The following is a 17,299-nucleotide window of genomic DNA, read 5'->3' on the forward strand; positions in this document are numbered from 1 at the left end:
TATTACACAGAAAGCTTCCACATAATTTTACATGAGAATTATGTAACATTTATATATTTGGTCTTTGTATTAGACTCGTGAGTCTTATTGCTATTGTAGGAATAAATTACATCGAAAGTCAACGGCATTGGTATGTACAGTTATGTGCAATATTTAGTACAGTGCACGCGCTTTTACAGATTATATCCATTGGTGTGTATTGAAATGGTTTTTTTGCACCTTCCAACATAATGGCTTGCCAAAAATCGGATATATTTCGTCATAGCTACAATATTTCACATCACAATCTGAAGTATTGCTCATAGCTGTACATGTATGGTGCTGTAGTTTACCGTCTTAACTGTATGTTAGATTTCAAGTGGTAAAAAACTACTTGACAAGGACTCCTTTTAAGACAAACCGGGTTATGTAAAATCACAGATTTACTTAAATACCATTAAATATGAAACAGAGAGAAATTGATGGTCATACATAAGGATTGAGTAAACATCATGAAAGGAAATTTACCAAGGGTGCATGGGAGTTTGACCAAGTACCAATAAAAAAAATAGTACTTGGTCCTTGAAAAATATCAATTTCCCCTGGTACTGTCTTTAATGGTGAGATAAATACCTATTTATTTCATTGCAGAACTCTTTTACACCACAAACGGAAGTTTTAACTGTACTAATCTTACATAAATAGGTAGGAGAAAACGGCCATTTGGCGTCTCATGGAAAAAGACAGACAATATCTGACGTGTATGGAATTAATACACGCGTTAACTAACGTGGTCGTATTAAACGGGAAGTGTCAAAAAGTTCAAATACTTTTTATACCAGAAAGTCAGGAAGTGGAACTACTATACATATTGAGTCTATTTTTTTAAATAATTCAATTTTATAAGTTCAGAATGCTTGTTAGTTTCGCTCTAAATCCGAAACTTAGTATATTATATTACAGAGATGCCCTCCTAAGGCCAAAGGCGGCATCTAAAAAAAACCTTTTTGAGTTATTTATAACATCTGATGCAGAATTTCTCAAGCTTATGGTAGAAATACCTCGTGTTTTTTTTTGCGATTCCGTCCTTTGTCTTAAGACTGCAGAGAAATAATCTGTGTTTTACTAAATTCGCTTCCGTTGTCTATTTTTGGGAACAAGTACAATTTACTTCGATCAACCTTGTAAAGCCCAACGTCCTAAATTTAGGAAATTTGACAAAAATAATGTCTTCTACTGATTGACATTAAGTTTCAAATTCTAATGATCTAAATTTTGGCGTGGGTCTTACGAGGTAATATTTAAACTACAAACATCTAATATTCTTTAAAACTAGAATATTGTCTATTGGATCAATCGACTTTTTCTTGTTTGTTATTCTGTCCCGTTGTCCAAGAGACAACAGTGACAGAGTTTCTTAAAAAAAAACTGTTATGATATATGCTACTAATGTGCTTAGGAGATTGTCCATTAAATAATGTGCTTGTAACTTCGACAACAATGTACGCTCTATGAATTATAACCACAGGAAACATGGAGAAACTCATGGTTTTAAAGAGTTGTCCAGGGGACGTAACCATGACAACGCGGTACAGGGAAAAGTTGATCGACCCCTATAATCAACATTGACTTTCGATTTCCGATATACGAGCGAAATTCCCAAACATTCCAAATTTACAAAAACCGCAATTTGGAAAATAATAAAACCGACCAAACAGCAACACAATCTCGCCAAGCTTTCTACACAACGTTCCATAGATTATCTATAATCAGGGCTCGGAGTTGTCATAGCACGGCAAGACGAAAGAGAGCTCTGGATTCAGCTCATTCGTTTATTAAATTCCTAAATGCTGTTATATTCGCCCTAAGCCCCCGAGTAAAGCTGCCAAGCTAAGTAATGAAAAATTTCAATTTCATTATGAACATTTTTTTTTCCTCGCGATTTTACCTATTGTATGGAGATAAGTCTTCTTGTGACTCAACTTCCATACAAAAGTTTTTTTTTTCGAATTACAATGTTTTTCCACTTGTATCATATCAGTACCCTTAGTATGGGTAAAATTATAGTTCAATTTTTTTTTAATTCGCGAAAAAAAAAAGGTTACAAATTGTAATCTTTCATTACTTACCCTGGCAGCTTTACTTTACTCGGGGCTTTAGAACAAATATAAAAGCATTCTGAAATAAAATAAACGGATGAGTCTAATGTAATGTTATTGTAGACTCCACAATTCCCTTTCGTCTTACAGTATTATAAAAACTCCGATTCCTGCCTATAATAAACTTTGAGAATATCCAACGTATCAATTTGATAGGTCGAACCACTATTAAAAACACCATATATTCTGAATATATCTACCGACTGTACATATTAATGCTGACGCATATAAAGTATAGACTTATATTTTATGAATTGAAGACGCACTGTACATGTACAACAATATTGATCCAATATTATGTTAACAATTAACTTTGTCTCTAAATATCAAAATTGCATTGCTTCGCTGTTATAGTATTTATTTTTATTTTTCATTACTACTGCCCGTAAATTTACAGCAGGCAGTGAATAATACATACAGATAAAAAGTAACATAAATTTATACATTTTATGAAAAACTTGAGACAAGTGAAGTTTGTATTGCCATTTTGATATTTAAGAAACGAAGGAATAAAGGGGCTTACGAGAGTTCAGTTCATTTTAAAAGACTTCCAAGTAGACATCTCTTGTCTTTTAAAATAAAACAACTATGCCACTTCAGGAATATGTAAACTTAAGCTCTTCAAGATTCAAATATTTATATTGGAACCCAGCCTACGTACAAATTTGTTTACCGATACAATCACAGTCAGACAATATAGAGTCGTAACTGTCACTTTTTCGACGCAAGTTGCAATTTCGTGCGTCAAACTTTAGTTCTCTCCGCCATTTTGTTGTCTATACTGTCATACTCTATGTAAATTTTGACCAAGGCAAGGAAATAAACACTGCTCACTAAGCTTTTTCTCTCGCCTGACAAGTGAGAAAGGGATAGAGTTCGCAGCGTCGAGCGTTACCGGCTTTAGATGAAAAAACGGCTTTTATTTTGATTTTTTTTCTGCCACTTCAGTCGTAATACACTACAAAATTCGTAAATCACTGAAAAACTTTTATATTATATTTGTTTGGACCTACCCAACTAGTCTGAAATATTGCGGATTCCTCTTCGTATCACATTTATACAAAATACCTAACATTTCGTTTATTATTAAAATATTCTTAAGAACAACGGCCGTTTCTCCGAACCAAGGTTTTAGGAAGAACTCATGACTTTCAGAGCTTAAATTGACAACTCCCAAAGGTCCGTAAGCGCTCAAAAAATGTAAAGTACCAAACGACCTATCTACCGGAACGACTCGGTTTTTCACTGTTCTCGCCGCATCTACAATCTTCATTTATAGAATCTAAAGACATTAAACTCTCTTGTGACGTCCTCAAGCAAGACCTACATCTTGAGTCCACCGAGTTGCTTTGAGAGTTGGCATCTTCCGAAACAGACTCCAGAGACCTCAAGCTTTCTACAGAAGTAAGTTTGTATGATCTCCTGAATTCAGCCATTTCGTCCTCACTCATGTTCAGAGCTAGCAGCGAATCTCTAGCAATTTTACCTAGTGAAGACACCTTTTTCTTTTTTCTAGTCAGGACTGATTCCATTTTAGTTAAAGGGGATGGCTTGTTCAAACTTTCAGGTAGTGACTTTGGGCTGGAACCACTTCTAGAACGCAGTTTTGTCCTTCTTTCTGGTATGTCACGCGGTGTTGACACTACATCGGGAACTTTGAAAGCTATAGTTTTCTTCTGTTCGCTTTCGCTCTGCGATATATCTTCCAGCGAGTTACATTTCTTTAGTTTAGCCCGTTCTGGAATCACTGGAGAAGTACACAAACTTATAACATCTTTAGTGAATACCTCTGGCACTTCTACAGCCTCGTCGATAACTAACTCTGGAGAAAGATCTAGAAGTTGTTCTTTGATTTCAGCGTCTCTCAGCTCTTGTGCTAGCGAAGGTTCGCTTTGAGTTTTTGCTGAAGTTTCTACTTCAGGTTCGTAGTCCTGATTCTCATAAATAAGGTATGACAAAGCGTCCTTCCCTAAATCAACGTGTTCTAATTCTCTTGCCTTTCCTTCTGTACTTTCTAGCGTGACTCCGCTGTCACCCGAAACGTTTTTGTCATCAATAAATTTGATATCGTCTATAAAGTCTAGTTGCGTGTTTTCTAGTGTTTCATCGCACGTTTCTTCTATCGTAGCTATAGGAGCTAGCTCTTTAACTTCTTCTTTCCTGGGTTCATTGCCTCGCGTTACTTCCCAGACTGTGTTTACTATAGGTTGGTTTTTCACTTGTTTCTCGGTTAGCTCAAAAGCTAACGCTTTAGTCATAGTTGAGGTTAGTGTGTTTTCAGGACTTATATTTTCTTTGATACCTCTGATGACTTTGCTGGGTAGTTTGTCTACCGGCTGTCCCGTTTCCGGGCTTTGTTTTTCTAATGAGTTTTCGGAACTGGAGGCTTTAAGGACAGCTGCAAAAGACCTTGGTCTCACTGGTTCTACTTTGTCTGTCTTCTCCGTCTCTCCGGCGTTCTTGTTGCTATCATAATTTTTATTTAAGTCGTTGGGTTTGTTGAGATCTACTGTATCACACGCTCTCGCCACGTCTTTGTTCCCGTTGGCGCTAGCGTCACTATTCAAGCTTAAACCTAAACATTTTTGTACTAAATTGTCATCGGTGGTTTCATCGGTAACTTTAACTTTATCGGCATCCGCCTCGCTTTCTGAGTTCCCGTGGGGAAACGATTGAAACTCGCTAAGCGTGTTATCAGTGTCTGTTGAAGGAGTTTTGCTATCAAGTTTCTTAGAGAAACTCTCATCAACGAAAGAGACTTGGACCCTTTCAGAAAGAGTTGAGTCTGTAGCTTCTGATAGACTATCCCTGTCTTCTCTTTCTTCTGTTTTCTCAGTAGCACTGCCCCATGACCAGAATGAGCTGGTTAAAGAGGAATCTTTTCTAGGAGGAGTATTGGAAGTAGATTTCTTCTCGTCTTCTGTGCTTCTTGAAAATATACTGCTAGGATGTTGAAAGAGGCTAAGTAATTTCTCTAAATGTCCAGGAATTTTGGATTCTTTTTCTGGCTCCGGCCGTGGTATATGAAAGCTAGCTGATGGGGCTACCCAGGATATCTTTCTCATCCGATCCAGACCTTTAGTCTTCAGTGCTGGAACATCGAGCAAACTGGATGTTCTTTTCGGCGAGCACGTTAGCGTTTCTTGTAGTTGAAAGCCATCTTTCTTAATTTCTTTAAAACTAGAATTATTAGTTAACGTACCCTCATTCGAAGAATTATCCTCCTTGTTTTCTGTTGGATTTTGCAATGAATATTCGATGCCAGAGTCAGCTGAAGTCACCATTACCTTTTCATGTCTTGATTCTAATGAGCTCACACTGGCCTCTAAACTTGAAAGTGAACCGTGAATTTTTTTATTCTTTCCAAATATTATGGGGGAGACACTTTCATTGGAACTCACAGACATGTTTAAGAAATTGCCACTATTAACTGGAGTGACTTCGCTGGTGGATTCTATACTGCTCTCAGTAGATAGAACAATGTTGGATTTTCTTCTATCTAGTTCTGAATCGGATTCTACGGATTCCTGTATGATGATTGGTTTAGCTGTCTGATTGTCTATCGCGTTCAGACTTTCCATAGAGCTCCCTGATATCTCTAAGGACGAGCTACTGTCGCAGAAAGCACTGCCGACCAGCTTTTTGTTCATGAGCCTTGAAACTTCCAAATCAGGACTGTCCAGACTTGATTCACTCTTATTTTTCTTAAGAACTACATTATCTCGATTAATAACAGGTACATCGTCGAACGTATCTAATTTACTATCTATATTTACATCTGTCTGCGTGCAATCACTTTTGACTTTGACAGCTTTGACAGTTTTGGACCTATCACGCATCTCCTGAATGAGATTGCCTAGGTCTTCAGTGATCGCTTCTATTTGTTTCATAGCGACTTTATCGCGTTTTTCAACAACTTCTGTATTTCTATGATCATTATTGATTTGGTCGCGCGCTTTGGCGGTGTCAACGGATTCTTTATTAACAGTAACAGAAACTTTGACATCTATTTTCTCGTTGTCACTGACCGCCGTGCTAGTTTTAACTAATTTCGTCTCGGACTTGGTTATTTTGCTATCACCTATTACACTAACAGCTTCGTCATGAGACAAAACCTCAGATTTATCGTGGAATTTGTTATCCACGTTTGTACAGTCTTTATCACTAACCGGAACACTATTTACATCACTTAATTTAACATCACTTTTGCTTGTCTTTTCAAGTTCATCGTTACATATTACCGGTGCATCTTCACTAGGTACACTGATTACTATTTCGCCTACACTGTCATCGCGTCTGACTTTATTATCATCACTCCAAACAATATCACTGACAGCTTTACTAGCCGCATCATTACTTTTTCCGGTGTCATCACTATCGCTGTCATCTTTAGTTTTCTTTTCACTGGTGATTGCGCTGCTAGGACTATCAGTTAGATCAAGTCGCTTGCTTACATTATCTGTCCCGCTTTCTTTCTCGCTCCCACTGCCGAGCCCACAGCTGGGCCGCGACTTCGTGGGCATAGGGGTGGGGGGCGGAGAGGGTATATAAGTGGGGTTGTACTGGTTGTCCATGTTGCGAGTGACAGAAAAGCGAGAGGCGGAGCGGCGAGGCGCGTCCGGCGTTGCTGACTGTACTTGGATCTGTGGTGTTTCCGCGACCTACACAAACAAAAAATCGAACTTAACTTTTTTTGAACTATAAAAAATAACTTTTCGTACACCCTTACATAAATGTAAATTGGACACAATGTGCTACTGCCACCTACCGTGGCTTAACGGAAAGATAACTGACAGATGTTTATAGCAAAAACGTAGCTCTAAAATATTGCATAATAAATTAAACTCTATGCGAAAGTATTCAGATTCAACACGGTTGAATACATAACAACAGGACACGGTATTTGACTATTTTTAAAATCATATAACAGAGATAATAAAGGTTTGAAATTCAAGATTAAAACGGAGAAAAACATATTTGCATGTGACGTCACATGCCAGTAGCGCCATACTACCATACATATTTTTTTTTTTAAGTAGCCTGTATAGTGTCCCACTGCTGGGCAAAGGCCTCCCCTCTTGAACTCCACAACTCTCGTTCTGACGCAATGTCAGGCCAGTCCTTTGCGTACGTGTCCAGATCGTCCCGCCATCTCTTTTTAAATCTTTATAAATCCAATTTTCAACCGAATTAATTTTCACCGAATTTTCCAACCGAACAAATAAATAAACTATTATACAGTTGAACTTATTTATGATCATGCTATTTCCACTTCTTATCTTCTATCTCCTGTGTATAAGCGAGATCTGTGACGTTCATTGAGCAGACTGCTGCGGCGCAAACTAGCAGCTGCCTACCCTGGGCATTGACCTAAATGCACGCCAAACAACGGGATGCGATGCGAGACAGCAGACAGCATACCTGCACGACTTTAAACCGAGACGGCGTGGAGTACCCGGGCCGCATGCCGGACGGGCTGGACAGGTCCGGCGTCGGCGCTCGGTCAGGTGTCACTCGAGTCACCTGGCAATAATAAATAAATAATAATAAACGTCACGGGAGACGGGACACTTGAGACCAATGAGGGCTATCGCGTATGAATTCGCCGCTAGAGGCGCTAGTATAGCGTGAGGTCTCCGAAATGTCAAATCTCATAGTTTTTATAATTAGAATAATTTTGTTAATGTTTTGCAATATCTGAAATTAATAATGGCAAATATGCGTTCCGGGGCAATGAATGTCTGTGTTTTGAGACAGTTTTGTCTTTCGGAAACCTTTGTCCTCCCTTTTTTCCGAACAAAACGGGGACAATGCAACACTGTGGCATGCTCGATATTTTTATGGTACGGTTTTAAGGTGTATTAAACATGATTTTAATCTAAACTTTATATTCACGCCCGTAATAACAGACTTTGAAAGCCATACTTAAAAAACCTCACGCAACAGTGCGCCATCTAGTGAGACAAAAAACGATAGCCCTCATTCAACTAGTCCTCTCCCTAGTTGTAAAGGTTGCATGGAAGAGGTCGCTCTGAAGCGATAAGGCCGCTTATTGCTTACCTCAGAAAGTCTCTGTGTATATACCTGTTTTCTGTACTGCTTGCTGTGTGTTGGGATGCAATAAGGAGTTATTGTATTGTATTGTCCCAAAATAGGCAAATCTTGTGTTATGGGTACTATGCAACGGATAAACATACTTAAATATATAGATATATATTTAAATACATACTAAACATCCAAGACTCGAGCACAAACATTCGTATTATTCATACAAATATCTGCCCCGGCCAGGGATTGAACCCTGGACCTCAAGCTTTGTAGTCAGGTTCTCTACCCACTAGGCTATCTGTTTGTTTATACTATAGAGACATTACAATACAATACATACAATACCCCCTCGTATGTTGGAACTAAAAACAATACTGAATTCTAGTCTCATCTGTTTTAATAAGCACAAATTCTGCTGATTTAAAAAATATACAAAAAGATAGCCTTAAATTTGGCACATAACTCTGTCAGAACATACGAGGGGATACAACCGTGATGGCCTAGTGGTTAAGCATATGGCCTCTCAAGCAGAGGATCGTGGGTTCAAACCCAGGGTCGCACCTCGTTAGTTTTTCCAAATTCATGTGCGAAATTACATTTGAAATTTACCACGAGCTTTACGATGAAGGAATCGTGAGTAAACCCACACAAACTTGCGAAGCAATTCAATGGTGTGTGTAAAGTTCCCAATCCGCACTGGGCCCGCGTGGGAACTACGGTCCAAGCCCTCTCATTTTGAAAAGAAGCCTGGGCCCTGCAGTGGGGTGTGTATGTAGGCCGAGATGTGGTGTGTAAGGAGAAAGGTACTGAGAGCATTTTATAGAAGTGATATGACTAAATGACTCTTTGCAAGCAAGCTTTGATGAGAATACGTACGGAGAAGCGCGAGGGCTGCGAAGTGGGCACGGGGCTCCCGGCGGGCGAGGGCGCCGGGGACCGCAGCCGCCCGCCGCGCCGCTCCTCCTCCACGCCCATACCCTATAGAACAGACACAAGACGATTAATCTCTCGATATAAATAAATATGCAAGCTGAAGTGGCTATGGGAGGGCCACGTCGCACGAAGAACATATAACAGTTGGGGGAGAATATCGAGTGGCGACACGAAGACGACAAGTTGGCAGGCCTCCCACCAGGTGGACTGACGACATCGTGAGAGTTGCGGGCAACCGGTGTATGCCAATGGCAAGCTATCATTCATTGTGGCGTTCTAAGGGAGAGGGAACTTTGTTCAGCAGTGGACGTCTTCCGGTTGATGATGATTGATGAATTTCTCGATCGATGTGATAACAGGATAGGGTTACTATAGCTTCGTCTCAAAAGCAGCTGTTCTAAGTAGCAAGTGGTCCAAGTACTAATAATTGGTCTAAGTAGCAAGTGGTCCAAGTACCAATAATTGGTCTAAGTAGCAAGTGGTCCAAGTACCAATAATTGGTCTAAGTAGCAAGTGGTCCAAGTACCTATAATTGGTCTAAGTAGCAACTGGTCTAAGTAGCAAACAGTCTGAAAATAAAACTGATCCTAGCTGGTGCGTGTCGGAAAGTAAAAAAAAAAAGATAGATTAGGTTAGTTTAGTTTAGAGTTGCGATCGCCTCAGTCTAGTGGAATAGGAGGTCCGCGATGCGAAGCTCCGTCGACTTTGGGTCATGGTACGCACCCGGGCCAGGCAGCTAGTGTGGCACGTGAGGCTGATCTTCCTGTGCACGCGGCGCTCGGGCGAGGCGGCGGCGGCGGGCTCGTTGCGGCGGCAGTGCGCGCGCACGACGCGCGTCAGACGCGCGACGGTCGCCGCCTCGCTGTCCTCGCCTAGTAAGCTCGTTGATTCCTGCAACACAAATTTACAATGTTTTAAACTTTCATTGTTTTTCACTCATATTTGGATCGATCAACTTTTTCTTGTCACTCGTTGATATAGTTACGGTCTCCTGAGTCACTCTAAAGAGTGCAAAAAGGGGTAATTTAGCGACCACATGCATTGATTTGAAAATTCAACCTTATTGTTTTAGATATAACTTACATCATCATCCCAGCCTATATACGTCCCACTGCTGGGCACAGGCCTCCTCTCAGAACAAGAAAGCTTGGGCCATAGTTCCCACGCGGCCCAGTGCGGATTGGGAACTTCACACGCACCATTGAATTGCTTCGCAGGTTTGTGCAGGTTTCCTCACGATGTTTTCCTTCACCGCAAAGCTCGTGGTAAATTTCAAATGTAATTCCGCACATGAATTTCGAAAAACTCAGAGGTGCGAGCCGGGGTTTGAACCCACGACCCTCTGTTTGTGAGGCGATAGGTCAAACCACTAGGCCACCACGGATCTTATTGAAAATACTGCTAGCTTTAAAAATATCCTTTATCAGGTATGTATTCGATAGCTGCTTTTGATTCTGTGTTAGTAAGTTCCAATAAATGGCGTCTTATTAAGGGTTAAACCGTAAATTTATAAAATAAAATTTGCCAAACATGCATTTTTGTGGTAGTTTTAAGCCTCTTCTATAATTGGTCATCTAATAAGCATGTTAGTATAAGTAATGTGACACAACCATCCTTCTATTAAACTGTACTACTTTTGTCGCCTCGCTGACGGGACAGAATAACAACAGAAATAGTTGATCCATTTACTAACACACTCGACGCTTATTATGCAACACAACGAGTAATAGGCTCAGGATGCGTTCGTCCACAGTCCCATTTTGTCAACTTCTTAAATCGTCCTCATTCTCATACATTCTACTGTTCTGATTCGCCAACATTCCCACATCGTCACTTTCCTATCTTGACCGCTTTCTTACGTGGGCCACAGTATCAGCTCGTCAACAGTCTTATTTCGACTACAGTGCTAACACGCTAGCATTCCAATTTAGACCACAGTACCAACTCGTCAACATTATTGCATCGTTCATTATCCAGACTAATATAAATGCTCTATATAATTTATTATTGAAAAGGGGCTTTTTTTTGCAAATTATTCTCGGATATTTTGCTATTTAAACGCTTAAATTGACCATATCTGTGAGACAACGTCTAGTAAACGTGGACGAGTAGGCACTGCTGACCAAGTAGTACTGTGGTCTATAAAAGAAAGTAGACGAGTTGACACTGTGGTCGAAATAGGAATGTAGACAAAATGGGATATGGACGATATCATAAAGTGGACGAGTTAGGAAGGTGACGATTTAGGAATTGTAGGCTGAGGACATGGCACTGTGGACGATTTAAGAAGGTGACGGACGAAATGGGACTGTGGACGAAGTCATCCTGAGCAGAGTAATAATTTTTCTCGACGTTTTGACCATATTACAAATGTCGGCGTCGGGTGAATGTTTCGAGAGACCGCCGGACGTTGTCAGTGCTGTCTGTCGGTGTGGTGTGGTAACAATAATAAATCGTGATCAAATGCGGGTAGTTCGGTATACGAGTGCCGGTACTAATTAGGGTTTTTCGACAAGCGAAATATCGCTAGATGGCGTTAGTATCGTGAGGTCCGTTTGACGTTTCAGTCTTGCTTGCGATTGGCTATTTAACCAATCACGAGCGCGACGCACAAATGTGGCACAAGTCTATTCGTGACCACGGCCACTTGAATGTGGTCGAAACGTACAGGCAACTTTTACTCGTGTTAGCGTGATAGTCGAATGTGTTAGTAAAAACCAGACGCCCGGACGACCGAGCTTTGCTCGGACTAAAACTTCAAAACGTATTTTCCCAATGATAAGATCAAGCTATATGGCGATTTGCAACCGCAACGACTCACTATAAGGATAGTATAAAGGGCATGGCAAATTCAGGGTTCTTTTTTTTTTTTTTTTTTAAATGAAAAATATTTATTAAGTTAAAAGTACATGGTTTACGGTACAGAGGTTGGAATCTCCTAGTAAGTATAAAATACCTGTGTCAGGAGATCCCACTCTTCCATTACAAAAAATCTTTATAAACTAATACATTATAATAACTAATACTAATACATTATTTAACTAATACATTAAGCCGGGGTTATATTAGAGCCACGCCGCGTGTCGCAACGCGTGGGACTGCAATCGGTTACATACATTTTGTATGAACGTGGTTACATTAGCACAGCCCCGCGTGTCGCCGCGCGAGCTGACGCCACGCAGACCGCTCGATTTCGGTCGGCGTGGGCTAGGTGGTGGGGGAAGTGACGCGTTGGCTCGCTCCGCGCTGGTATAATCACCACGTGGCTACGCGCATTCATACAGATTAATCAGCACGCGCGGCGACACGATACTGTAGTATAATCACAGCCCGTTGAGTCAGGCAGCGTTGCGACACGCGGCGTGGCTCTAATATAACCCCGGCTTTAAACGAGTGCACTCACCGGCGGATCGTCCAGGTCGATCTGCGTGAGAGTCTTGTTGGACTCCATAGCGCTGATGATCGCCTGCAAGCCGGCCACGCCCAGCCTGTTGTCGCGGAGGTCTATCCTCTGTAACAAATTGACATATAGGTTATTTGACACCTATGGTATGATGACACTTATGGCGGCTACGATAAAACGCGGAAACGGCTTCTGGTAGTTTTATAGGAACATATGTATATATCAGTAGGTCTATAACGAATACATAGTCAACGCTGGCGCTTCTATTTGTATATATTGACAGCACTATTCCGCGGAGGAGCAAAGCATGATTATCCATTTTACTTTAAGCGCGAAAGAGACGTCGATCGGCTCGGCCGACCGAAACGACGTTTACCGACGGAATAACGTCTTTGTCGCTCTCATTGCGTCTCATAAAGCGTCATGCGTGGACATAAAGCGTTTTTTTTTACGGGGAGACCTTAGCACCGCGCCTCACGGCAATTGGGAACGCATAGCTGTTTCGTAGGACGCCGCTGGTCTAACCTGCAGCCCGAGCGACAGCAGAGCCCGCACGGCGGAGCCCCTAGCGCGCTGCGGTATAGAGCTGCGCTGGTCTCACCTGCAGCTGGGTGTCAGTAGCGAGCGCGGCCTGCAGCAGCGGCGCCGAGTCGCCCGTGAGCCGCGCGCCCTGCAGCCCGAGCGACAGCAGAGCCCGCACGGCGGAGCCCCTAGCGCGCTGCGGTATAGAGCTGCGCTGGTCTCACCTGCAGCTGGGTGTCAGTAGCGAGCGCGGCCTGCAGCAGCGGCGCCGCGTCGCCCGTGAGCCGCGCGCCCTGCAGCCCGAGCGACAGCAGACCCCGCACGGCGGAGCCCCTAGCGCGCTGCGGTATAGAGCTGCGCTGGTCTCACCTGCAGCTGGGTGTCAGTAGCGAGCGCGGCCTGCAGCAGCGGCGCCGCGTCGCCCGTGAGCCGCGCGCCCTGCAGCCCGAGCGACAGCAGACCCCGCACGGCGGAGCCCTAGCGCGCTGCGGTATAGAGCTGCGCTGGTCTCACCTGCAGCTGGGTGTCAGTAGCGAGCGCGGCCTGCAGCAGCGGCGCCGCGTCGCCCGTGAGCCGCGCGCCCTGCAGCCCGAGCGACAGCAGAGCCCGCACGGCGGAGCCCCTAGCGCGCTGCGGTATAGAGCTGCGCTGGTCTCACCTGCAGCTGGGTGTCAGTAGCGAGCGCGGCCTGCAGCAGCGGCGCCGCGTCGCCCGTGAGCCGCGCGCCCTGCAGCCCGAGCGACAGCAGAGCCCGCACGGCGGAGCCCCTAGCGCGCTGCGGTATAGAGCTGCGCTGGTCTCACCTGCAGCTGGGTGTCAGTAGCGAGCGCGGCCTGCAGCAGCGGCGCCGCGTCGCCCGTGAGCCGCGCGCCCTGCAGCCCGAGCGACAGCAGAGCCCCGCACCCCAGTAAGGCCCGCACGGCGGAGCTCCCTATCGCGTTGCGGCCGACGTTCAACACGCAGAGGGATTTTGAGGCGCGCTGGAAATTAAAATCAAGTGGCAGAGAAGAAATATACTATTTAAATTAATTTAATTTACATTTATAAACACCAAGTTCAAGTCTCAAGGCACGGTCTCGAAATAATGATTCACTAGAGACAAACACAACAGATATTAAATCCTACTCGCGGTTCAATAATAGTTGCCGACCGGACCCCCCAGGACGGGAGCACAGTCCCCCAAACAGCCAGGTATTCCCGGCAGCAAGACTCACCACCATCCGCCCAAGGTTGTGCGCGCAGTTCCGCGTCAGCTGATTGTTCCACAGCACCAGGAACGCCAGCCCTCGGGGGTCGAAGCCGCTCATTACTGCAAACGACATATAATATGAATCGTCATATTGTTTCATAATCATAACCCAAGACTTAAAAAGAGGTGTGTCATAAATTTAATCTGTATTGTCACTATTTTGAAAATATCTCGTATCTTAAATCAATCATCATCATCATCATCCCAGCTTTGATACGTCGCACTGCTTTCCTCATGCCTGTCCTCGGAATATTTTCTCATTCGTGACGGACTAAATAGGATATTATTTTTTATTTATTATTTCCAAACATCCCTGTATATGATTTAACCATTCATCTTATAATTTAAGCATCGTCTCTATTCCAGGACGTTATTATAATATAGCAAGAAAGATAGAGAGCGATTTATTTGGTTCCATCAGTACCACCGCCTTACAGTAACCAAACTAAAACACTAAGGGGCTGTTTCACCACCTATTGCTTAATTTTAATTGACAGATCAATGTGATGCCGTCTCCGTCTATTCGAACAAAACAAACAGAGACGGCATCACATTTATCCGTCAGATATCTCTGTATTATTTAGATTAGGAATTTTATTATTAACTCAGGGACTTTATACGTCCCCTTGCTATATTTAAGGCTATATTTATTTTTAAGCTTATGGATTTTAAACTTGTATATTTTTAGTTTTTATTTCTAGTCACAGGCTCCTGACATATGTAACAATACGGTATTTGGCTATTTTGTGTATGTTTTATAAATTAAAACTACACAATGCCTGTTTTCAAATAGATAAACAATTTTTAAGCTACCTTTACAAATAACAGAGTTGTAAAGGTTTGAAATTCAAGATTAGACAGAGAAAGACATACTGGTACGTGACGTCACACGCTAGTAGAGCCATACTTGCTGCATAGAGAAAAGCGTTTGAGAAAGAGACAGGTATATAGATTTTTCAAAAAATCACTATAAATCCAATTTTCAACCGAATTAAGTTTTCTCTTCGCTAAACACTGTCTGTACCACTATCTATATTTTCGTAATAATATTAAGATATGGCAAATCCAGGCGTTGTCAAATACCGTATTAGCAGGAACATATGATCATTTACATACTTTCGGTATAGTTACTGTTTTTTTTAAAACGTTTTTACAATAAAAAGAATCGTCAAGATTGTTTACTGTTTCTAATGCTAAAAAAAAAAAGAGTATAGATGAGGTTACTGTTACTCACTGGGGCAGTGGTGCGGCGAGAGCGGCGAGCTGCCCGGCGAGGGCGGCGTCTGCGCAGCTTGTTCGACCAAAGCGTCCGCTATGTGCCCCACGCCCGCGTCCTGGGACAAACAACACACACTCTTATGCGGGGTTCTCACGAGGCGATTTTAGTTGATCAACTTTTTATTGATCAAGAAAAATCGATATAAATTGGATTCTCACGGTCGCACCGATAATCGGACCGAACGGGCAGTTGCTTCAAAATGGCGTCAAACAATGTCGTGCGAACATGTATCCGCGAAATTAGAAATGTTTTAACTGACGAACTGAGACTTATTTTGCGGAAGGAAATATTAAAAAAAAAACGCAGATTTTGGGTGAGGGCTTTGGATCTCATGAAGAAATCAATTAGGAGCCTCACAAACGCTTCTAAGAGAACTAGCAAACGAAGACGGATCGTTCTCACGTTCGACAAGTTGTTGTTTGCACGGTGACGTCATCAAAATGAACCGACTCGCACACCAAAAGTTGGGAGGGAATCAAGTTTTTGTTGTTCAATAAAAGTTGATCAACTTTTATTGAACAACAAAAACTTTGTGGACACTTAGAACACCTACTAAAATAAATTAAAGTATGTGAAAACAATGCATTTTATTCATTTTAGACATAATGTTTCACGGACACATTTACTTCTTAAGACGTACACAATCGATATCTAAATAGAAATAGTGTAATTTTTTTTTTTTTTTCAAAACAACCAGGTTCGATTCCCGAGCTGAGTACAGTTTTTTTTTTAAATGCATGAATGCAGTTTTTCTTGTTATTAAAATCGATGTCATGGTTCCTAAGAAGAAATTTTCGCATGTCGTATAGTTTCAGACTTTCCCATACTGACCGATATAAATGGGCCACCCTGTATACTCGGTAGTTTCTATCAATGAACTGAGTCTGATGAAGTTAATCAAGACAAACACGGTGTATAACAGGAACACGTCATCACCTGTATCTGGTTGTTGGACAGATCGAGCAGCTGTATCCTCGTGTTGAGCCGCAGCAGCGCCGCCAGCTGCGCCGCGTCCGCACTCGACAGGCCGTTGTCGCACAGACGGAGCTCGCGCACGGAACGGTTCACCTTGAGGGCTATCACTGGAAAAGGTAATAGTAGATTGATAACCAAGGGTGGAAAGTGACCCATTTCACCCGAGATATTTCTGGCGCTCAAACGAAGTGAGAGCGCCAATAGTTCGAGGGGAAATGGATAGTTTCACTCGAGTTAGACACTCTACTTTTCATTTCGACTGTGAGGACAGTAAAATACTACAAAAAAGTGAGCATAATAATAAATTGAATTTACTAATATCCAACCTCCAACGGTACCTTTTCGACCTGGCCACTTGCCACGGCCGACTATAAAAAAAAAATCGAGTTGGTCACGACCAAGGAGTTTTTATATACAAAACTGGAGGTTGAACGTCGAACGAAAAAGTTTGACATTTATTACTTATTTATAATTCCATCTCTTTCTTTCACAATTCACGAATGACTTACATCTCTGTCTTAACCTAACTAAAGAAAGAGATGGAATATGTTCGTGACGTAATAAAGATCAAATTTTTTGTTTTAAACGGATGTTCGGCGTTCAACCTCCAGTATTGTATATAAGCTCCTAGGTCACGACGTGCATCTAGATGGTCATGCCGAAACGTGAAAAAAAGTGTCATTGACGTAACTAAATTATCTTCGACTCCGTGACTAATCGAAAAATTAAAAAAAAAATACTTTCCACCCAAG

General features: G+C 42.2%; 1 protein-coding gene across 1 annotated transcript in view; it reads right to left on the minus strand.

The window, feature by feature from the left end:
- Positions 1–368: 368 nt before the first annotated feature.
- Positions 369–17,299, minus strand: part of LOC141444565 (uncharacterized) — a 105,793-nt gene continuing 88,862 nt past the window's right edge. The window contains exons 6-14 of the mRNA XM_074110126.1: positions 16,509–16,654; positions 15,528–15,627; positions 14,259–14,353; positions 13,848–14,024; positions 12,523–12,630; positions 9,843–10,010; positions 9,063–9,164; positions 7,560–7,661; positions 369–6,799 (exon numbers count right to left, since the gene is read on the minus strand). Of these exons, the coding sequence (XP_073966227.1) occupies positions 3,356–6,799; positions 7,560–7,661; positions 9,063–9,164; positions 9,843–10,010; positions 12,523–12,630; positions 13,848–14,024; positions 14,259–14,353; positions 15,528–15,627; positions 16,509–16,654 (4,442 nt within the window). The 3' untranslated portion in view covers positions 369–3,355. The remainder of the gene's footprint in view (positions 6,800–7,559; positions 7,662–9,062; positions 9,165–9,842; positions 10,011–12,522; positions 12,631–13,847; positions 14,025–14,258; positions 14,354–15,527; positions 15,628–16,508; positions 16,655–17,299) is intronic.

The sequence above is a fragment of the Choristoneura fumiferana genome, chromosome 30 (assembly GCF_025370935.1).
Source record: "Choristoneura fumiferana chromosome 30, NRCan_CFum_1, whole genome shotgun sequence".
In the NCBI taxonomy this organism is placed as follows: Eukaryota; Metazoa; Arthropoda; class Insecta; order Lepidoptera; family Tortricidae; genus Choristoneura; species Choristoneura fumiferana.